Genomic DNA, 24208 nt, shown 5'->3' on the forward strand with positions numbered 1-24208 from the left:
GCATTTTTCCCTAAGGCCTGAAAATTATGTAGCTAGCTCTCTATACAAGATTCGATTGGGTAGTCCTGAAATTGTGTTTATTGGCTTCCATAGGTTGCAATTATTCAGTAATGATTTCTTCTCTGTTTGCATTAGGCTGAAATACCAAGGCCACGTCTAAGCTTTAGAAGTGAATGAGTATCATTCATCATAGGACATAGGATAGGAAATCCTAATAGTATCATTTTTTTCTCAAGGAAATTAAATATTTATTCCTAGTCTTGAACATAGAAATCTATGCTTATATTATTCTGATACACTACTTCTTTTTCTCCTAGGATGGTACAAAACAGAAAAGAGAACGGAAAAAGACGGTCTCATTCAGTAGCATGCCAACAGAGAAGAAGATCAGCAGTGCAAGTGATTGTATCAACTCAATGGTTGAAGGTTCAGAACTCAAAAAAGTCCGCTCCAACTCTAGAATTTACCATAGGTATTTTTTACTGGATGCTGACATGCAGAGCCTGAGGTGGGAACCATCTAAGAAGGATTCTGAGAAGGCCAAGATTGATATTAAATCCATCAAGGAAGTAAGAACAGGAAAAAATACAGACATATTTCGCAGCAATGGTATTTCTGACCAGATATCTGAAGATTGTGCATTTTCAGTCATTTATGGAGAGAATTATGAATCACTTGATTTGGTTGCCAACTCTGCAGATGTTGCAAACATCTGGGTCACAGGACTGCGGTACCTAATATCTTATGGAAAACATACACTTGATATGTTAGAGAGTAGCCAAGACAACATGAGGACTTCTTGGGTTTCGCAAATGTTTAGTGAAATTGATGTAGATAACATTGGACACATAACTCTGTGTAATGCGGTGCAGTGTATCAGAAACCTCAATCCTGGCTTAAAAACTAGCAAAATTGAGCTTAAGTTCAAAGAATTGCACAAATCCAAGGACAAATCTGGGACTGAAGTCACAAAGGAGGAATTTGTTGAAGTTTTCCATGAGCTTTGTACTCGGCCCGAAATCTATTTCCTTTTGGTTCAGTTTTCAAGCAATAAAGAATTCCTTGATACCAAGGACCTCATGATGTTTCTTGAGGCAGAGCAGGGTGTGGCACATATAAATGAGGAGATAAGCCTTGAAATTATTCACAAATATGAGCCATCCAAAGAGGGCCGGGAAAAGGGCTGGCTCTCCATAGACGGATTCACTAATTACCTTATGTCACCTGACTGTTATATATTTGACCCGGAGCATAAGAAGGTCTGTCAGGATATGAAGCAGCCTTTGTCTCATTACTTTATAAATTCATCTCATAATACATACTTAATAGAGGATCAGTTCCGAGGTCCCTCTGATATCACAGGATACATTCGCGCTCTTAAAATGGGTTGCCGGAGTGTGGAATTAGATGTATGGGATGGGCCAGACTACGAGCCTGTCATTTACACAGGCCACACCATGACCTCTCAGATAGTCTTCCGCAGTGTCATTGATATTATTAACAAGTATGCATTCTTTGCTTCAGAGTATCCGCTTATCCTGTGTTTAGAAAACCACTGTTCAATTAAGCAACAGAAGGTAATGGTTCAACACATGAAGAAAATTTTAGGAGACAAGCTCTACACAACATCCCCCAATGCTGAGGAATCATATCTACCATCCCCAGATGTCCTGAAGGGGAAGATACTAATTAAAGCAAAGAAGCTGTCCTCCAATTGCTCTGGAGTGGAAGGAGATGTTACTGATGAAGATGAAGGAGCAGAAATGTCTCAGAGGATGGGGAAAGAGAACGTGGAGCAACCCAACAATGTGCCTGTGAAGCGGTTTCAGCTCTGCAAAGAACTGTCTGAACTGGTGAGCATCTGTAAGTCAGTTCAGTTCAAAGAATTTCAGGTGTCCTTTCAGGCTCAGAAGTACTGGGAAGTCTGCTCATTTAACGAAGTGCTCGCCAGCAAATATGCCAATGAAAACCCCGGGGACTTTGTAAACTACAACAAACGTTTCCTTGCGAGGGTTTTTCCCAGCCCAATGAGGATTGACTCTAGTAACATGAACCCTCAAGATTTTTGGAAATGTGGATGTCAGATCGTGGCCATGAACTTTCAGACGCCAGGACTGATGATGGACCTGAACATCGGCTGGTTTAGGCAGAATGGGAACTGCGGCTATGTCCTTCGGCCAGCCATCATGAGGGAGGAAGTCTCCTTCTTCAGCGCCAATACAAAAGACTCTGTGCCGGGGGTCTCACCTCAGCTTCTTCACATCAAAATCATCAGCGGGCAGAACTTTCCCAAACCCAAAGGGTCAGGTGCCAAAGGTGACGTGGTGGATCCTTATGTCTACGTGGAAATCCACGGAATCCCTGCCGACTGTGCAGAACAAAGGACAAAAACAGTGCACCAGAATGGAGACGCGCCTATTTTTGATGAAAGCTTTGAATTTCAGATTAACCTCCCGGAACTGGCCATGGTGCGCTTTGTAGTGCTAGACGATGACTACATTGGGGATGAGTTTATCGGTCAGTACACAATTCCCTTTGAATGTTTACAGACGGGCTACCGCCACGTCCCCCTGCAGTCATTGACTGGGGAGGTCCTCGCTCATGCCTCTTTGTTTGTCCATGTGGCTATTACTAACCGAAGAGGAGGAGGAAAACCTCATAAAAGGGGCCTTTCTGTGAGGAAAGGGAAGAAATCCAGGGAATATGCATCTTTGAGAACACTGTGGATTAAAACTGTAGATGAGGTGTTCAAGAACGCCCAGCCCCCTATACGGGATGCCACCGACCTGAGAGAGAACATGCAGGTACGTTCTGGCATTTCAGTATTTACTCAAGGGTTTTCCTTCTTAGTGCATGTGCATTGTTCATGGATATATTGGAGGAATTTCTTGGGGTATTTTTTTTTTGCAGTAGTATATTTGATTTTAAATTATTTGTAAATTCTAGTTTGTTATTAGAATGTTTGCCACTAGTCTCATTTTTTTTTAATCATTTAAATTTCCAAAATCATAGTTGGCATGGAGAATATTGACAACATATGAGTATGAATCAATCTCATTATTGTCTCACATGCCACAGCTTAGTCTCTTTTAGTTAATGCTTAGTAGTACCCCCCTTTTTTTCTAGACATGTACATGGGACTCTCTGGCTTTTCTTAATATTCTTTAGCTGGAACACAAGCTGATAACGTATCAGAACAAAAGGGACATGTTCCAGTCCTTTCTTATGGAGCTGTTCTGCTGGGAAGTAGCAAGCATTTAAATAAAGTCAATGTGTTTACATTTTGAGCCTCCTCTTGGTTTTTGAGAATGGCTGTTTAATTGTTTAAGTAGAAGACATGTGGTATGTGTATTTATTAGATGTCTAATGATCACCACTGAAGTCTGTTATGGCTAAAAGCAGTCAGTAAAGAATTATGTACATAATTTAGGATCGTCCACATGTCTAGCAGTATCCTAGGGGCCGGGAGCGACGCAGAGTGGGCAACAAGGGCCACGTCACAGGGATACCAGTTCTCACCTGTCCCAGGGTGAGAGATGCTGTGTGCGTGACAGCTGTTCAGTGTGTGTTTATTAAATACAGATATATGTTAGCTGATTAATGGTATATGTGTGAATATATACAGGGTGGGACAAAAATAGGTTTACAGTTGTAAGTACGTGAAACACAGTTTCTTCTGGTGTTATTATTTATTAATCATTGTATTTTCCATACAAACAACTATTAACTTACATTTGGCCTGTCCTGTATATAACTATTATAAGAAAAATGGCACCAGCAAGTGAGATCTGACTCAGAAAATTCAATATATTTTACCCTTCTACCAATTCTGTGGGCACCTCATTAATAAAAAGACCTTCCCACAGCAGAGAAATTTTATTCTCTTTCTTTCAACGTAAACACATACCGGAAATGTAAAGGGCTTTTCCCCATTTCTGAGGGTAAAAAATGGCTTGGTAAGTCCTCAGCTCTGACCAGGCCACATTGTCCCCAGCTCCATGGCTGGCTGCTGTCATGTGTGTGACACAGAAGTCCCTGGAGGGCCTTCCAGAGCTTGGGCATCACCTTTCCAGAATCGTGTGTCTGCTCTGAGCCTGACGGAGTGGTTGGTGGTGATGTTTAATGAGCACCTTGCACAAGCAACCCAGCCGCGAGGATGCAGCAGTGAACACACAGATGACCTTGGCTGGGGGTGGGCCATGGGAGGGGACACAGACCCTAAGCGGGTAAACACACAAACAGGACAACTGCAGACACAAGCAAGTGCTGTGAAGAAAATAAACAGGCAGGTGTGACAGAGATGGGGAGATTGCACTCTGGATATGACAATAGTGATTTATTGTTGTAAGCAGTCAACGATGAAGTGCCTTTGAGCCAAATGACCTGCCATTTGATGTCCATGTTTAAAGCAATTATTAATAAAAAGAAAATATTGAAATGTAAAACTAAAGTGCTGCTCATTTCCCAGAACTGGGGGATTTGAGAGCAGAAGGCACAGGGCTTGGCAGGCCTCAATCCCTCCCCATTGGCCGCCATGCACAGCCCAGATCAGGACCCAGGGATGCCTGGAATAATAGCCTGACTCCTCTTTTGATTAGAATTGTACCTATTTTTATATCATAAGGATTAAAAGCATAAGCCTCAACATCAACAGATTTCAGGTGAAATCTTGACTCCTTCATTTACCCGCTGTGTGACCTTGGACAAGTAACAGAAAGAGGCTGTAGGTGAGGCTGTTCCCCACACGTGGTTTGGGAGGATTGAATGAGGTAATGTGTCATAAATAGGCGTGCTGTCACCTTGCACTTAGTAAGTGCTCAGAGAATGCCAGCGCATGGCATTGTACAGTGTGGAAGGGTTTTGTTTAGTGGATGTTTTAATGCCATACCTCTGGTGATTGGGAAGAAAAGAGAGGGAGAAGCACTGAGGTCCGTGGAGACACTGGTAGGGGAAGTTCTGTGGGTAACCAAGGTCTCTCGCCAAGCAGACCTCACCACGAACTGCAGCAGCTTCCACGTTCCTTCAGATTTGGAAGGAGGGGGTATAAACAGGTGAGAGAGATCAAGTTCCTACCTCATAAATATTCCTTTCCTTTTTGGGTAGCTGGCAAACTTAATGCTTATTTTAAGTCTGATTTCTTTCTTCTTTTTTTCCCCCCTTAATCTGTATCTTATTGTGAATGCCGAAGCCATTCTTTTTGTTTGCTCATAATTGCCTACCAGCCTCAGCACTGTTCTGAACTTTGATCTGAAAAGAGGCTTTGCCCTTGGGAAGAATGTAACTTGTTTTTGTTTTCTGGAATTTTGATAAATTGATATTACAGAGATCAATAATTGTGCTTACTATGGAAAAAAAGACCATTGTCACAGGATGAAATAATCATTAGCCAGTTCTGTCATGGCCTTGCTGATCACTGTCGTCCTCGGCAGTTCAAGTATGATCAAGTATACCCAACATAAGAGCCATGAGAAATTGAAATGCCTACCTAGTTAATGACAAAGTGCCTCCTTCTGTCGCATTGACCAGAACGCAGTGGCGTCATTCAAGGAGCTGTGTGGCCTCTCCTCGGTGGCCAATCTCATGCAGTGCATGTTGGCAGTGTCCCCCCGCTTTCTGGGGCCTGAAAACACACCCCTGGTGGTCCTGAATCTCAGCGAGCAGTATCCCACCATGGAGTTGCAGGGAATTGTGCCTGAGGTTCTAAAGAAGATCGTCACAACTTATGACACAGTGAGTACTTTTTTGTACTTTTATGGAGCCTGGGTGAAAGAGGTGTCTTAAGTAATGCACCAGACGTAATTAGGAACTCTTGCTAAGGAGGGCTTTCCTATTTCATGCTTCATTTACCTATGTTGGAAAAATTGTCCTCTGACCTTGTGGGATTTGAAAGAGTTTAGTGTTTTTGGTGTTTTTTTAGGAAGCAGGATTCAGAGACTCTTGCCTCAGTTGGATTAAATAATAGGTTGCTTTTCAAGAACTACATCTGAACCGATTTCTAAAGGATACGCTATTTTTCACGTATGTATAGTAAAAAGTGTTTTGTTTTGTTTTTTGTTTAAGTCTTCCCCTGAGGCCAGCCATCAATTCACTCATTTTGTTTTGTTTTTATTTTTCATACAGGTAATGGTGAGAAATTTAATGCTTAAAAAGTACATTTTAAGTGCTAAGAGGGACAGGTGCTTCTACCACATAACTATTCTGTGCGATGGTTTCTTTCTAACAGCAGGTGCTCTTAGACATCTGTAATTGTAATCAGCTTAACATTAATGAGGTATCCTGAGGAGACCTGGGATATTACATATTTTTACTTACGGTATATCTTGTGGGTTTTTTTTTAAAATCATATCCTGCTCTTATTGTACTTTTTAACTTATCGTAATTCTAAGGGGGAACAATTTAGTGGATGAACTGTACCCTTTTCCAGCTCACAATGTAATTGAAGCTATCGGAACTCTGGAGTGCTGGCAGTTACTCTTTAGCCTGTCAAGGTTAAGGTTGGTGCTGGATGCGCCCCTCCCAGACGGGCCAGGCGGTCACCTTTTACTATTCAGGGTGCTCAGGGTTAAGAGACCTCACCTCCTGCACACTAAAGGCATGCGCTAATCCCGCAAAGCGCTAGGCTTCTCCTGATGCAGCCCGCCATGGTCAAAAACAAAACAAGATTGCTATCATATACTTTAACAAAAATATTTTTAAGTGTTTTATTAATTGATATGAAAGCTGCAATTCAGAGAGATTTATGCAATTCAAGGGAAAGAGAAAAGAAAAAGCACTTTAGGTCAGCATTTCCCACACTGTTTGGAGGAACCTTGGTTTCTCAGGATGTTAGTAAATGTCACATGGGAGTAAAGGTTGCATGGCGAAATAATTTGGGGAAATACTGGTTTGAACGAAATTAGTCAGATGTCTTTGTTGCAGGGCTTCTCGGGGCCTTTTATTTGCAGGCACGGTGAGTCCCGGAGAGGGTGATGGACGATGCGTGTCCTGTTTCACAAACTGACTCGATCACGGGGTATATACCCCAAAAGACAATCTCTGAAGCACTTTTGTTCTTGATTTTCTTCCCTTCTTGGAAGTACAAGTCAGAAAAATGGAATGTTTTTAATAGTGTCTCAGTTCATACCTCAGGAAAAAAAAAGGTTTTTGATCTTTTTCATAGGTTCCTGCACAGTAGCCACCCTTTGTAGCAGGTGCTTTTTATCCCTGCTATTTCCAGCTTAGAGTTCATGGTTGTGTAAGAGCTATCAAGGACTGAACCACGGACACTGTGGGCAAACTGGAGAGTGTCAGTCAGCTCGCAGGAGGGTGGAAGGCCAGGGTAGCCATGCCTGACAAACGCCAGGCTGGCCCCTGTCCTCAGGGAGCACCCAGTCTATGAGAAGGAAGGGGAGGCAGCTGGGAAGGAAATCAACACACAAAGTTCACACTGAGATTCTTGTGGGGGGGGGGGTGGAAATAGAGGAAAAAAGAGGTACATGTGGGGAAGTTTGAAGAGTTCTTCCATGCTGTGACCCAGGCTACCTAGTTACTGCCCAATCTTTTAAGTTTCATGAGATGAAGCCAAAACAACTAGGTGGTATTTGTAAATGCTTTTTAAGGTTAAACCACAGATAAAATCATTAGACATTTTACAGACCTATTTCACTGACCAGTATCTCACGTGACTTACTCCTCTCAGGTATGTCACTGATAGCTGTGGCTGTCACACGGTGACATTTCTTCATGGTAACCTTTCTAACAGGCAGTGGTACTGCCCTCGCATAGGTAGTAACAGGACAGATTGGACCAGGGCTAGTCCCCAGGACCTGGTTCATGGGCAGAGAGGCTATTCAGAGCAGGAGTGTGATCATGGCCCGTTCTCAGGGGACCGGGCACTAACCCTCATCCTGTCTGTCCTGCCATCACCCACGTAGAACTCTCACCACAACACTGGGTACAGGAATCGCTCAGTGTTCCTTGGTTCCCTGCTTCTTCCTCTTCCTGGATTGGTGGATGATAACACTTACTATGTAACTCTTATTTTGCGTATAACTTTAACAATGTGTGTTGTTGTAGAAGTAATACAACAAAGTGCATTAGTTTGTTGACATTTTTTAAATTGTGAAATTACTCTTATGTAATGCTTAATTGAAATAACTGTGCTGCATTAGGCCCCTAGTTTTATTGATTTGTTCTGGTTTTAATTCCAGCTGATAAATTAAGCTATAAAATATTTAAAATTAATTCAAAGTATTGTAATTTGAATTTTAAAAATTGTAATTTTGCTATAGCAATATTGTAACTGTGACATTTTGCGGTCCTTTTTTAGTGGCTTAATGGTTTCTCACCTTGTGACAAAGGTTAAAGGTTGATGGGAAATGTACTACAGTTTTGCATGACCTGTAACTTGAAATATAGCTCTTTATTTTTTGTAATGTTATGTTGAACTTAACCCAAAATTAACCTTAGAAAGACGTTCTTCTTTCGTTTTGTTGAATTCCCATCTATTCCCATCTATAATTTGAAGACTCCATATGAGAAATGAGGGTAGTTTAGGAACCCCCCCCCCCCTGCCACCTCCCCAGAACCCAGCTCATTGCCGGTCTGCACTGCTGAAGCGCCCCCTGCAGCGAGGACAGCACTGTGCTGTCTCCTGAGGGTATACAGATAGGGACTAATGCTATCAAGATTGTGATGACTTTTGTGTCTAAACTCTTATTAATAAACCAGTGTATCAGAAATATGCCAGTGTCTATGAGAAAGAGGGGGCAGAGAAGGAGTGGATGATGAAGGTAGAACACGTAAGCCTGCATGGAGACAAGAAGAAAATGCCCCTGCCCAGGGCGCCACATGCCCTGGCTTTCCTGGGATGGACCCTGTTAATATACCTGGTGTTCCAGCATAATTATTAATGTTCCCCCTCTAACTCTTAAAAATATCTCTTTAGATAATTAGTTGTATGGTCACCATGCCTCTGGCCCCTCAATAGTTCCAATGGATTCTGTGATTACCACCAATGAACAAATCTTCAAAACTGCCCCAACTGTGGTTTTACTCTATTTCTGAGACCATCTTGGGTCCTGGAAGTGGTGAGGTTTGGACCTGGGACCTAGTTCAGGAAGGCAGGTGTCAAAGCCATTCAGGGATAGAGAAGAAGAGAAGTACAGACACCTTCTTAGAGGACACAGATTGGGGAAGTGCTGTTCAAAAGAGGGACTGGACTGGTATGGAGAGTGGGAATGACTATGTGTTGTCAGACAAATAAGACTTTCCTTCCTTGAGGAGTCGGCAATTCAGTAGAAGAGATGGAGAGTATCCTTATATAGTAAGATGATAGATGATTGATTGATTGATAAATAGATAGATATTAAAAATATGTAAACATCATTTGATGTATATGGGAGAGAATGGTTTAGGAATTATGAAGACTTCAAGGAAACCTTGGCTTTTGAGCTAGACCTTTAAGAATGAGTTGGATTTCAACAGGTAGAGGTAAGAAGGAGGCTGTTGCAAGCTGACTTCAGAAATGGGAGGCAGATATTTTGGGAAATCCAAGTTTGGACCTTGGGAGTTCTTGCACATTCTTGAGCAGTAAAATCTCATGCTTAGCATTAGGCATCAGGGACTCTGAGAGGGTTGGAATAAAAGAGAACTCAGAGACCACCTGGTGAGCACCTGTATTTTGCAGACGAGAAAATGGAAACCTTGTGGCACATCAAGTTAATGGCAGAACCAGGGTTAGCTCAGGTAATCTCTCTGTCCATTTTTTTTTTCTGTACTACAGATCAGGAAGTGTAGATGTGTGATCAATATACCGATAAAGCCCAGATATCTTCAATAACAGTAATCTAAAGTGGTTTGTTTGGAGCTCTTGAAGTCATAGGTACCTTGTCTCTTATTCTTGCTCCCCATGAAGGTGGAAAATAATTTATTATGCACACTTTAGTGTATATTAGCCCTCTGAGTGCCAACATCGCTGTGAGCAACATGGACAAATTTTCCCAAAAGTAACAGTGTCACTCCCAGTGACTATTTTTTCGGTGGCTATAAATGTAAATAACAATGGAATAATTCGTATTTTATGTTTTGTTTTCTTTTTTTGTACCTCAGGTTATATATTGATATAATTTTTTCTCATGCTGATCCAAATTTCAAATTATGCATGGCACTCAAAGGATTAAAAGGCAGATTCAATGAGCTTAAATTAAGGAAAACTGTAATTAATAGTAGATCAAATTCTGCTCAAAGAAACTTGATTATAAGTATTTGAACATATTTTTTATATTATTGCCTCAGAAAACAGAACATTTTAATATTCTACTTAAAATTTATGTAAATGAACTTGAATGCATCCACTGTTTACAATCAAATATCAAGGCTGTGTTTGTTTCCTCATGTAACTAAAAGCTAGGGGGAGAAAAGAATGATTATGTAAACTGAGTTTAAGTGATTCCATCGACTAACTGGATATTCTTTATGATACACAGACAGCCCTTAAGAATGGATCTGCACTGGCATTTTGGTCCTATATTTTTCCCTCTGCCATCAATATAGGTGTCTAATTACCATCTTTTAAAACTGAAGTGATTTCTATCACCCTTTTAATGTTAACGAAAGCAGTACGTCAGCTTTAACTACCTTTATTACTTCCAGATTTACTGTCTGTTTTAGAGTTAAATTTAAAATTTTTTTACAAGATCTCTACTAAAAGAGAGAGACCTTTCTAGAGAGAAAACATTGGAAATTTAAATATTTTGTGAAGTGTGACATAAAAAGAAAGTTCTCAGTAAAAGTTTTTTTATTAGACTTTGAGTACTATTCTCTAAGGGAAATGAATCAGACACAGAGAAACAAGTACTGCTTGATTCTACCTATTTAAGATATTTAAAATAGTCAAAGTCATAAAATCAAAGACTGGGACCATATTTACCAGAGGCTGGGAGAAGGGTTAGGGAGTTATTAATCAATAAGCACAAAGTAAAATGAATAAACTCCAGAGATCTGTGAACAACATTGTACCTGTAGTCAACAGTAATGTATTGTACAATGAAAATTTGTTAAGAGGGTAGAACTCATATTAAATGTGCTTATCACAGTAAGATTTTTTAAAAGAAAAACTTTAAAAAAATTGTTACTCTATTACAGTTGTCCCAATGTTTCCCTCTTTGCCCTCCCCCTGCCAGGCCTCTGTCTGTCAGTCTGTTTCATGTGTCCATGTCTCTGGTTCTGTTTTTCTCGTTAGTTTATTTTGTTCATTAGATTCCTCTTACTGATCTTGTTATAATTTTATGGAGTATGCTTTAGTCACTGTAATTAAATTGAAGATGCAATTTTAGGGGATGAAAAGGAAAGAAAAAGAAAAAGTAAAGAAAATGATGCCCACCTCTGTCACGGGCAGTCTGCTTGTCCATCTACACAGCAGTGCACCCTTGGGCAGCCACCATCTGTTCAGAGATTATACATGAATTCATTCTTATCACTGCAGTTCCTTTGTCTGTTCTCTGGGCAATCCACTTACCCAATGGAGAATAGTATTTTTTTTTTTTTTTTTTTTTTTTTTAGCGTTAAAAGGAATAAGATGCTTTGTCTAAGAGGATGTCATTTGTTCTCTGTGAATGTTTTTATATAAGTTTCTGAGTAGTCTGTTCTAACTCATAACGTTAAATATTCCTTAAATAGAAATGAGTTTTCTTTCTTTTTTGAAGATTTTATTTATTTATTTTTAGAGAGAAGAGAAGGGAGGTAGAGAAACATCTATGTGTGAGAGAAACATCAATTGGTTGCTTCTCACACGCCCCCAACCAGGGACCTGGCCTGCAACCCAGGCATGTGCCCTGACCGGGAATGGAACTGGCAATTTTTCCATTTGTGGGATGATGCCCAACCCACTGAACCACACCAGTTAGGGCAGATACAGGTTCTTTAAATCAAATGTAGGAAATGAAACACAGACACGCTGATATATCAGGAACGCTCTGCTTTATGTTGTTGGTGTGGTTTCATGTGTTTTGACTTGCCACTACTTAATGCAGCGAAGAAATAAATCACACTTCATAATTAATGGAGTCTGCCCATCTGGACCAAGTGAGAGATGATCTGTAATAAGGTTACTATTGATCTCCATCTCCCTTGTGAATCCTTTTATCACACTCCTGCCTCAGAACCTGACATTAAAAGCTTCTTTTAATTGGACGTGTCAACTTTCCCAGATTTCGTAACTATTTAATATAAAATAAAAGGCCAGATAGGATATTATGCTTTGGAATAAGACTGAGCTAAAAAAAATAAAATAAATAAGGAAAGGGGGATATATCCTGTTACAGAGGGAAGACCAGAGTTCCAAAGGTTGTAGCTTAATTCAGTGATGTGGCAGGTCCAGCCAATGACTTTTCCAAAAGCAGTTTCTTCAGAGTCATCAAAACCATACAACAAAGCCACTCCAGAAAGGCTGCCAAGCCAGTGAGAGGGGGGAAAGAAATGTTTAAAAGAATGTGATGAGTCCTGGTCAATATGGCTCAGTTGGTTAGAGTGTCATCTTGTAAACCAAAGGTTGTGGGTTCAGTTCCTAGTCAAGGCACATGCCTAGGTTTCCCGTTTGGTCCCCAGTCAGGGAGCATATGAAAGGCAACTGATCAATGTTTCTCTCTCACATCGATGTTTCTCTCCCTCTCTCTCTCCCTCTCTGCCCCTCTCTAAAATCAATGAACATGTCATTGGATGGATTTTAAAAAAGGAAGTTGATAATAGCACCACATGTATCATCAGGTCAGGTGTAGCAGGCTGACTCTCAGTAATCAGATGCAGGGAGATTTGGAAACTTTTGGAAGATAGTCTTTCAGAGTGCGCATGTGGAGATGATTGTAAGACTTAATTTCTGATCCAGTTTTCTAGTTGTACATGTCTCCACAGACACCAGTGAGGAACACATATTCAGAAATATTCTTACACACACAACCCGATACTAAACTATGAATAGCCGAGGAAGGAGGAGCATTTTAGGGACTGGCAATCCTCTTGAAAGAGACTTCATCATATGGCTGTTGTATCAGTGTAATTTGACACCCAATTCCAAGGTCTCTGGGAGGACAGAGGTGAAAACCTCAGTGGGGCCCACAGATTGTCAGATGGTGTCTTCAGACAAGAAATAATGAGAGGTATTAAGCAAGCCACTACATCCTCTGACATAGTAACAGTCTGATTTAAGATTTCTAGGTAAGCTAGGGCATAACAACTAGGTGCTGTTGTTGGTAAATGAGAAATGGAAGCCTACTGTTGACATCACGTAGCTTTCAGGTAGATTTTGTTTGCACCAAAGCCACCTGAGGACCTGTGTGGTACAGTGGTTAGGGGCCATGTGTTTGGTGGGCTTTCCACAGTTTTACTTCTCAGTTTTGAGCTTTTCTATTGCTTTTTAAAGGGGTAGAGCAAGCTTGCTTATTTTTCAAATGCTTTATTTCCCTGAATCTGGTAGACAGTATGTATACAATATACCTGAAACCTAAAGCTCCAGAAAAGGTAGGGAACTTCTTTCTAAACCTGTGCTTTATGCAAAAGAACACTACTCCATCTTCGATAGAAGATCATTGAAGTACTGTAGTTTTGTTCCTATGCAAGAGCAGAGGAGTTACTTCCTGTGTCCCCATCAAATTCCATATTGAACATGGATTTTGTTCTCGTGTAGTTCCTTCAGAGTTTGTTTGTGATATATTCTCTTCTTGAGCACAAATATTGAGTATTTGTTTCTGTTTCTGCAGTGGCCAAAGGTACCTCCTGGAGTTGTTTGCTAAGTTCTTCTTTCTCTCAAGGCCCCCTAGAGGAAATTTTTAAAAGGGTGGACCGTATACATCTTCAAAATTCTGTATTTTCTTTATAAATAATACACACAGTTCTTTTGGTCAGTCATGGTATGCACTGATGGCTTTTCAAAGCTGTGAGAAAGCTCCCTTATCCTAGTTTCCTCACTCTGTCTCCAGTAGACTTGGGATAAATAAGCTTTCTAAGCAGACGAGGCAGCGTGGGCTGTCTCCATTTCTGTGGCCATCATCCTAATTCAGCCCCTCATCACCTTATGTCTGTGTGGCAGAGTGTGAGTTCAGAATTCACACTGAACCTCAGATGGCAAAGAAAATGTAGCTTTTCTCTTTCTTCTGGGGAGCTGGGTACTCCTCAGTTTTAGTTCAGTTTGGTAAACTTGGTTCATTGCCTTTGGACTGTAGATGCTCAGCTTTTCAGGGAAAATGTTCCATCTCTCAGATTTTCTTTCCCTCTGCTCCTCTACAAAGTGGCCACCGGCTGCCTGGAGGGGAATGGGTGCAGAAGTCTTCTGTGTCCTTACTAAAGCTCATCATCCTCCCCCGTCACTCCCCTTCACCTTGAGTTTGGTCCACACAGTGGTGGGGAATTCCTAGCTCCATCTCCATCACTCAGGACTCCCAGAGGTGGCCTACCAGCTCTTCCTCCCCCACTTGTCCCTCCTCCTGCCCCAGGGCTGCAGACCCCTGGTCCAGCCTGGGTAGGTGGAAGGGTGGGCATTCTGTTCCACCCAAGGGGATGAAGCTCCAGGGCTGCTTCTTGATATGTTAAAATTATTTAGAAAGTAGTTTCTCCTTGAGCTATCCTCACTTTCAAGCCTGTCATTTTTAGTGGAAACCTGAATGAAAATCTAATTTGACCTTTAAATCTGAGAAGTGTGTCTGTTTTTACAAGATAGCTGCTCTTTACCTAGGCTCTGAAACTTGCTGTTTGAATAGCTGGAAAGCCCCCAGGGCAGAATGATTTCTAAAATACAGCAATGTATGTGGGAAACATAGTTTTATCCCATCCATATTTGACCCCTGTTACTGCTGTAGCCACCCAGGCTACCCCTCCCCTCCCCTCTGCACTCATATTCCAGGTTGTCATAAAGACAAGCTTCCTGCAGTGTCACCTAGAGAAAGACCTGGATGTCTCAGAGAGGAGCGGGCAGGTAAAGTTAGAAGTATGAGGTGACAGCTTTCAGAACTAGACCAGCTGAAGGGATATTATTATTATCAAGAGAAATAGACAGATTGCTCTCTATTACCTTGACCGTTGTTGTTAAGTGAGTAATATTCTTCTTAGGGCATCTTGGTGACATCCCTCTGGTGTGTTTTGATAGATGAAGAATTTATGGTAAGCCTAATAATTGCCAAGAGAGGAATAAAAAGGGAGGGGGTAACTTTAAGGACCTAAACCTCATGCATATGTTCCTCTAGGAATTAATGTTTTCCACAATCAAAAATTTTTATTTGCTCTTGAAGCATGCATCAAACACTGTTAACACTGTACAGCCCTTTAAAAATAAAAAGTTTTTCAGCATCCAGAGTCGTTTGACATTAAAGGTTGACATAATTTCTGTAATGTCCCCAGAATAGTATCACTTCTGCCTCTCTAGGATTGTGGATGTGATTGTCCTCCTTTGTGGAAACCCATTTCACACAGAAAAGCGACGATCAAAGGCTCAAAGAGCCTAATTGGCTTCCTCTGTGTGATTAATTTGTATGTCTTTCTGCAGCCTGAGTTCCAAAGCCTTTCAGAGTCACAAAATGAAGATCAGCTGGCCTAGGACATGCATCTCACAGCTCACCAGTGTGTCAGCCTGCTTCTCCCCTGGGTTTGAGAGCCAGCTCTCTGGCTCGATCTCACCTTGGACCCAGAGGGGAGCTGAGTTTCTCCTCCACCCTGCATGCTGTTGGCACAGAGGGGACTGTGCCAGTGTGTGCTGGCTACTTTCAGAGATAAATCGATGTATTCATCTTCATGCTGTGAGCTTCCAGAGAGCGGCATAAAACTTTGGATCCCCTCAAGCATGGGGCTCTACTTTGGAGCACCAGAGACTCTGGTAATACCCCGTTGGAGGAGCCAGTAAATGTACCTTCACTGTTGAGCTTAGTTTTCCTAAGGGTAGCAGTTTTTGACCAGGTGGGGATTTGGGGATGTGAAGCGGATGGTGGTTCTACATTCCACCTGGAAAGCTGGCCGCCTTTGCCTTCTGATCCTGCAGTTTGCTCTGGTGTCTGGCTCCACGTGCGGTTCAGGATGCTCCCCAGCTAGTGAGGTGGAGATAATTTCCTGAGTGATCATTTAACTGTGCTGGCTTCAAAGTGCTGGCTATAATTATCCAGTAAGAGCCACAAATGTGAATTTATTTTCAGAAGTATTTTTTGTTTAAGATTCATCAAAAGGATACACTGTTTAATATTTCATTCTGTTTCATTGTTGCTCATATTCAGGTTAAAGTTTAGAAAGCATGAAAGTTGCAGTGATAATATAATTCTATTGTTTAGGATCATGATACTCCCTGCATTGTTCCCTGACTTTATAGATGCAAGACCCATTCATCACAGAGTAACTTGATTTATTGCTACCTATTCCTGTGTGATTCAGAACAGCGTATGCTTTTCCATATGGAAATTCGGCAGTGTTGAATTGAAAAGATTGAAATTACATTAGATATGTGTATAAAATTGTTAGTGGCAGTATACAGATCGGTTTTAAAGGCAATGATGAGCTCTTCTGTTTTCATGGACACATATTCTTGAGTTGTGCAATCACATTTCAGAAGACAACTCTCTAAGAAATGGGATCATTTGGATGGAATCACCTTCATAAAAATGACGCTATTGAAATAACCAGTTTATATTTCACAATAGTTTCTGAGGAAATGTGATTGTAGGCACTTGGGCCACGTCTGGCATCTTTTTTTGAGCAGTAGAACATACTCATTTCTGATCTTTTTTCCTGTCTATGTTCCCCCAGTCATGACCTGGGGGTGGGGGGGTCTGTAAAGGTGTTTCTCCACAGCCTATTGAGTAATGAGGTAGTGGTTTTCCTTCACAGCTACATCATTTGGCACTGAATAAGCTTTGGAGCCCATTTTGTTGATATGTTACATTTGGCCTTGTGCTTATAAGACAGAAAAAATTCAGAGCTGCCTGTGGATTCATTGTTTTCTAGGTGGGAAGGCTCACCCTCTCCCTCACCAGACTGCTCTAATCAGCCCGGGCCTGGGTGGTGACTTCCTTCTGCACATGCACTGCTCTCTCAGTGGGGACTGCAGGGACTGTCACTTGGTTTCCTATTTTAACAGTTCCTGATCTTCATCCTGTTCACTGATATTCCCCCAGACTGCTGTGAAGTCATTAATGCCACTCACCCCACTAAAATAACTACCTTTAGTACCAGAAACCTGATTTTACCACCACACAAACTTATCAGGAATAAAAATAACACTTAATAATGGTTTTAAAGCCTGGTCTAACTTAATTAGGGCAGTTTAAATTCTGAACCATAAAAAAATTACTCTCACAGTAAACTCAGTGGGTGGACAATAGGATGTGTTAAGAGTTGAATTTAACTCTACAAGCTTAATTACCAGTTAACTTAAAAATAACATGTTAAGTAGTTTCAAATATTTATTTCCCTACTACATTTAGTATTAGTCAAATCTTTGGGGCTAAATGTTACAGATTTTTATAGGGAGACTTTATATAGGATATCTTTTATCTACTCATAGAACTCTTTCATGCAAATTTGATTGATGATTCAACTTTGAAATCAGTGTTGATCATTCTAGTTCTCCTCATAGTTATCACCCTTCTACACTGGAGAGTGCTCGAGTGCAGCGGTGCCATCATTTATGCCGTCATATGGCACAACATAATTTTAACTTTTAAATCAGTTATCTGGTACCAAAAGGAAAACCAAACCAGAAACCTATCTTTGTGCATACAAATCATTATTTGAATATTCAGCTAAATGTAACTGGGATAGTACTTTATAAGTTTTAGTTGATTTCCTAAAACTGAGCCCTGCCACTCTTGTGAGTCTGTGAAAGTCTATAACCAGTGTTAAGATTCTCCATAACCAAATATTTTCTTCGCTTTCATATATCATAGCACATGTTTACACTTTTCAAATACTAACTGCACTTGCTTTTTATGACCTTTTTCTGAATTGTACATGTAGCATACCAAACTGTGTTCTGTTGAATACTTTTAGTCAATATCACCAAATGATGCTTCATGTAACATGTCAGAGCAGGGTTGGAACATGCTGGCCTAGGGGCCAGTCTGGGTTCACCTTTTTATGGTCTGCAAGCTAAGAATGTTTTTTGCATGTTAAATGGTTAGAAAAAAATTTTGAAAATAGTATTTCATGACATGAGAAAATCATATGAAACTCAAATCTGTGTCCATAAGTGAAATTTCATTAGAACAGAGCCACACGTGTTATATATTCTCTGTAACTGCTTTCCCACGGTAACAGCAGAGTGGAGTAGTTGCAACAGTTTTGAAACTAAGCCTAAAATTTTGCCTAAAGTGTGTATTGTCTGCTCCTACACAGAAAAGGTAGCCAGCTCCTCAGAAAGAGGATCTGGAGAGAAGGTCCTTCGTGGGTTTCCTTCAATGCACTGGTTTCCAAATTCACTTTTGCCAGCCTAAATTATGATTAAAATTTTTTTTTTTAAATAATATACTCAGTGAGTTTTGAATTTTGATCCATGAGAAGGTCATCTTGCTTGTTAACCCAGTAGGAAGAGAGGGCAATGACCACTTCAGTATCTTTGTCCTGGAGAAGGCAAGGAGCTTGAGAGCAGTGACTGTAATCGTTAGCATTCCCGGTGGTCAGGGGCCCAAAGACAGTGGAGGCCGGAACTGGAAGGGCGAAGCCGTGAACACTGAAGTTTGCTCTGATTTCTTACAGCGTTCACAAGGCAGGCATACTGTGTCAGCGGTTGTGTTATAATCCAGTAACATTTGTAGCTCACTGAACTTCACACATACTCAGTGAGATGCATAATCACACGGGTGCTGCTTGGTAAGAAGGCATTAAAAAAACAATGAGCTGGAGAATCGGTTTTGAGTGGTGCTCCTCTTCTCAGTCGGATCAAGCAGTTCTTGTTGGGGAGGGTAAGGGCTGGGTGGAGAAGGGGGGATTGGGTGGAGGTTCCGCATCCTCTCTGAAAACCTCCGGTTTCCTTTCACCCTTGCTGACAGCGAGGAGGAGGGCTTTCTCTCAAATCACATCCAAGCCTTGCTAACCACATTCTATTGAAAGCTGTCTTCTAAGGTGAGGGATCAGAAAGGGCGCTGGAGGCGGGGACCACACCTGGGAGGCCCTCTCCCCCCAGGGGTGGGGACACTGCTCTGCAGTGCCCGCTGTGGATTCCCACACCCTGAGACTCTTGATGCTCGTCACCTCCTTCTTACTCTCACTGCAGCTTGTGATTGTACATTCACCAGTTTGGTTCCTTCTCGTAAGGTCCCTCTCTCCCCCTCCCCCAACTCTGAGCTCCAGGATGGCAGGGACAGTGTGTGTGTCCTCTTCTCCGCTGTGTTCTCATCACAGAGCTGACACTCAAAATATATGGATGAGTGAATGAGTGAAAGTGACCTTGATCTCCACGACAAAGATATCTGGTGTCCTTTCTACCATGTATCTCTGCCCCAGAGTTTCTACAGTTCCCTGAACTGGACTGATTGATATTATCGCCAGTAGCCTTCCTTGGAAGGGTTAGGTTCGGGGGCTGGTGAGGAGGTGGCGTGTGGCACGGCTGCTCATCCAGCCTTAGTCTAGAGAATAGCACTCCTGTCCTGAGACGCTGCGTGGAGGCCTTGCCAGTCCAGGAAGAGAAGGGCACCTGAGGTTCGTGGATACCTCCAGACACTTGTGGGGAGGGGAGGCCAGAGACAGACGGGGCTGGGCCTAGAGCAGGTGGGAGGAAGGCAGACACGAGGGTCCCAGCTCCCCAGGTCATTTACCTTTTGCTCTCAATGTCTCCCCTGCCCTTTACCAGGGAACTCTTTACCCGGTCTGAAATTCCTGCTTAAAGAGGCCTGTGTCCTCACAAGAAAACAGAGCAGGCTGAGGAACAGAGTGGGGAGGAGGAAGAAGAGGTGAGGGCTCTTAGTTGCTCACCTGGCCAGGAGAGGAACCAGATTCAGTGAAGCTTTATATTGTCCAAATCATGCTCATAATTCATCATATGAGCTAATAGGTGGGCACAGGCTCCTGGTGCGTTGAGCAGAGAAGTCCTTGAATGCGAGACAGCCTCCTCTCTCAATTTCTGTACCCACCTCATCCCTGACACTAAACCGGCCCTGGCACACCAAATTCTGTGGCACACCAAAATATATATATTTTTTGCTGATCTTCCAAAAAAAAAAATAGGTTAATTTTGACTCATTCATACTGATGGCTATTGATGTGTTGGCTGTTGTCATGTTTTACTTGAGAATCTAAGGGAAAAGAAGTCAGCCCCCTGACTAAATAGTCAGGAATTGCATGTTTAAAAATTTTGCGGCACACCCATTGAAAATCGCTGTCCTCAGAAGCAGCTGAATGGCACTTTTTCAGGGGGTGGCACAAGCAAAAATATAGGAGCCCCGATGATGAGAAAGTCCCTGCTCTGATGCTGACTCTGTGGCTGTGGGCAAGTCCATGTCTTTATCTGTAAATTGGCCATAGCATCACCACCGCGGAGGGTATGAGGTTACATGCCAACGGCCCAGAACATAATGAAGTCTCAGTAAATGGTAGTCATTATCACATCATCATTAGTATTCGAAGGCTACAAACGGGTAGCTCTTGAAGCTGTAAGACCTTTAAGTGTGTATATTTAACATCACTCCCAACTTCACAGCAGCAGCCCGGCTGTATGGAGAGCAGGGTTGCTCCATCTCATAAAGACAGGTTTAAAATTACAAAGTGGAGAGCGGAAAGGAAGGTTTCACACCACCTTGCTAAACCAATGTCTCTGCTCTGAAGAGAGGAGACAGGGGAACATGTGAGTTATATAGTGAACACCGGGAAGAGTGCCTGGGTTTATAGGGTAAATACTGCAGTAGCTGGTCTATATATTATTGTCTTCTAGTTGTGTCTTACCAGGAATCCTGTGGTTGTGCTCAAAAATATTGCTTTTCCTTACAGAGAAATCTCAAATTGCTTTTCTCTCCTAACTGACATCTGCACTTAGCTGTCACAGACCTGAGAGGAACTGATGACACCTTACACTAATACTATGATTGAATTACCTCCTGTTAATTAGGAGTTTCTAAATCATCTTGATCTCCTTGGAGAAAAGGCTCGATATAAATACACAGTAATAAAAGTGGTACTATGTTTAATTCAAATTGTATCTTTTGAAATTTAATTAATTTAGTGGTAATAGTTTTAAATGAGCATGTCAGAACTCTGACTGGTTCTCGGTGACTTGAAGGAGTCAGGGTAGCATCCTGAAGTTGCTGACCTACTCTCCGGAAGTAGCTTGCTCACTGAGTAACTGGGTTGCACACATTCAAGTTCCCCTTTCTTCCTGCAGGGGTGATTCAGGCCAGGTTTGCAGCCACTGTCATCAGACGCCCATCTCCATCCAACAGGTAGCCTCTGCACTCACTGTCTTTAAAACTTCCAAGGCCTGGGGGTCACGGTGGTGACCCGGCCCTTCCCCCTTCTCACCAGGCATGTGCTAGAGGCAGAAGCGAGCAGCTGGCTGTAGACGACACCCCCCCTGGACTGTGCCTGGCAGCCAAAGGCCCACTTGAAAGTTGCTTTCCAAGTTGCTGAGTCCCTCACTTATCCCTTCCTGCTCCCGTAGCCATAGAGGATCCTTGAACACAAGGTGCCCTCTGAGATGGTATGAGGATGTCGTGTAAGCACAGTTTAGAAAAGCAGAGAAGCATTTTACAGTGTAAGAGGCTGACATGGCCAAAGGCCCCAGGGAGGATGGGTGTGCGTGTGCACGTCAGACAGGTAACCGCAGAGCAGACTCATCACATGCTATGACATCGCCTGCTCAGTGCGAGAGTTGCATACGGCTTCCCACAATAGTCACATAGAAAATGACACGTAGCGGAGCACTTGCTTCCCTGAGGGGACTTCTGGTCGTATGAGGTTGATGATAAAACAGAGAAATAACAGGATTATTGTAGGTAAGTGCAGATGGACTTACTGTATGCAGTCTCTCCACACAGAAAAGCACAGCGTGATATATCACTACAGGAACTGGTAGGAATTATTACATAGTTTTTATATAGTTTTTCTGGATAGTTTTATAATGGCAATGCAGTTCCTTTTTAGGGTAGATTGAGTTCTGCTTTTATTTATTTTTTCTCCCATTTTCAATACTTTTTGCTTTCTCTCAATATTATATTATTGTATAGGGCCAGAGAGAGTACAAGAGCAACTGCAATTCTATACAACCTTTTTGAAATTCTGTGTACTCCATGAAACTAAAACTATTCAACACTTAAAACTTTGCCACCAGTTTATGGTAGGATAAAGATTTTAAACCTGTACCTTGACTTCCTAATTAATCTCTTGGTGATAGGAACTCCTGGTTTTTCCAGAGGCCCTTCCTATTTTCCTCTAGCTGTTTAAATATACTTGGGAACACATGGAGACTTCTAATAATGCTAAACCCCAATTAATCTAGAAATGTGAGTGTACAAGGGTTTGGTCATGGCTTTATAGTTTATCCAGTTGTCTGCATAAAATAAAAAGTCCTTGTCTGATTTAAAAGTTCTTATCTGATTTAAAAGTTCTTATCTGATTCAAAAATTTATCTTTGGATAAGATAAATCCCATCTACCTTCACTGTTTTAATGCCTCTAAATTCTGCCTGTGGGATTTCTCATTTGTTTTTTCTTTTATTCCTCTACATGGTGTTTTCCCTCCCCCCACCCCCCTACTCTCCCCACCCTGTTTCCTTTTGCAGTGTTTTCTCTCATCTTTGCTCCTTTCTCCTCTCCTCTAGCCTAGCAAATGTGTGTTTCTAAGGACTTCTAGTGGCGGACACTGGAAGTGCCTCTCAGAAACACCCATAAGTGTAAACTTTCTGTCCATCCAGTAGGTACTGGGTGCCAAAGCAACCGGTATAGAGAGTACAAACCTAGGGAAATCTGGCGTTTTGACTATGCGATACTGTTTATTTTTGTGACTTTTATGGTTATTTAGATGAGAACAAGAGAAAGCTATATTACTCCGTGTATCATTAGCATAATGTCTTTACCTTTACCTGGTGATTCTCCTCAGAAATTGCACTTTAATTAAACTTGAAGTTTGCTCTGTGAAATGCAACCCTTTCCAAGTGGATTAATGTGGTAGTATGTTAATTTAGAGTGAGAAATTAGAGATGGAGACAATGATGGTGGTGGAGGAGGCATTTTGTCATGTGAAAATTTAACTAGACACCTACAGGTGAGATGGGATGTTACTTTACAGGATTGTTCTGAAATTTAGTGCGTAAGAGATTCAGACTGCATCAGTGTTTAGATAAACTTATGTAACATAGGTACGTACCACCCTAGCTCTGAAGTGAACTTTATGAGAAGTTAGAGCATATTGAAAAGCTAGAGAATTCTTGGCTTCCCGAATGTGGACCCTGGGTCACTCATAACTCATAATTCACTCCATATTTACAAAGCACTTGGCATCTATTCTTTGGCAAGAAATGATTGTTAAAATAGCTGAGGACAGTGTTGAGGCAGGCTTCCATGATGCCAAAACCGTACTTAGGTTGAATATGATAGAAATTGAGAGCATATACTTCCCAAGAAACATTTTGAAATACTCTCCCTTTTATAGTCTTTTCTGCTACAATGCGTGTTTTGAAAATACAAATTTATTTGAATGATTAACACGTTAGTGAACAATTTTAGAATAAGGCAAACTTTGAGTTTTTTTAGGCACAGCTTTGACCACAAGAAACACTAGTGAATGCAGAAAATGGCACCTTGGTGAACTGAACATACACGTTCACACCTCAGACACCTACCAGCTACTTCGGTTCACCGAGTGTGTGAGGAGCTACACCCATGCACATCTCCTGTTACAACTTTTCATCAGATTTCAGCTCACTCTCCATCTCCCCCTTCACAGAAACTCACAATCTGCAACACTTCCACCCACCCATTTCAACAAGCAAACCTCAGGGCTTTTTCAGGGTCAGGCACCACATGTATTGTAGGAATGTTGCGTTCCTTAACTACTGAACATATTCAGAACTATGTGCTATCACTTTTATTTAGTTCTTGCCTTTGTTTAATGTGTCATTGCAAAAAAAAAATTTTAATGTTTGCCCCAACCCCATTTTCTCCACAAACCTTCTGGTTTTTTCTTGCATGATTCGCTATAGCGCATTTTGTTATTTTCAGGAACATGTGTGTCATCGCATTATAGCAGATCTGTCAGGTCTGCAGTTCCATTCTCT

General features: G+C 41.7%; 1 protein-coding gene across 1 annotated transcript in view; it reads left to right on the forward strand.

Annotated features, from left to right (window-relative positions):
* Positions 1–24208, forward strand: part of PLCL2 (phospholipase C like 2) — a 171766-nt gene that overhangs the window by 100008 nt on the left and 47550 nt on the right. The window contains exons 3-4 of the mRNA XM_090284377.1: positions 318–2804; positions 5527–5730. Of these exons, the coding sequence (XP_090140503.1) occupies positions 318–2804; positions 5527–5730 (2691 nt within the window). The remainder of the gene's footprint in view (positions 1–317; positions 2805–5526; positions 5731–24208) is intronic.

This window comes from Furipterus horrens, unplaced genomic scaffold (genome assembly GCF_987537825.1).
Source record: "Furipterus horrens unplaced genomic scaffold, mFurHor1.1.pri manual_scaffold_7, whole genome shotgun sequence".
Classification (NCBI taxonomy): Eukaryota; Metazoa; Chordata; class Mammalia; order Chiroptera; family Furipteridae; genus Furipterus; species Furipterus horrens.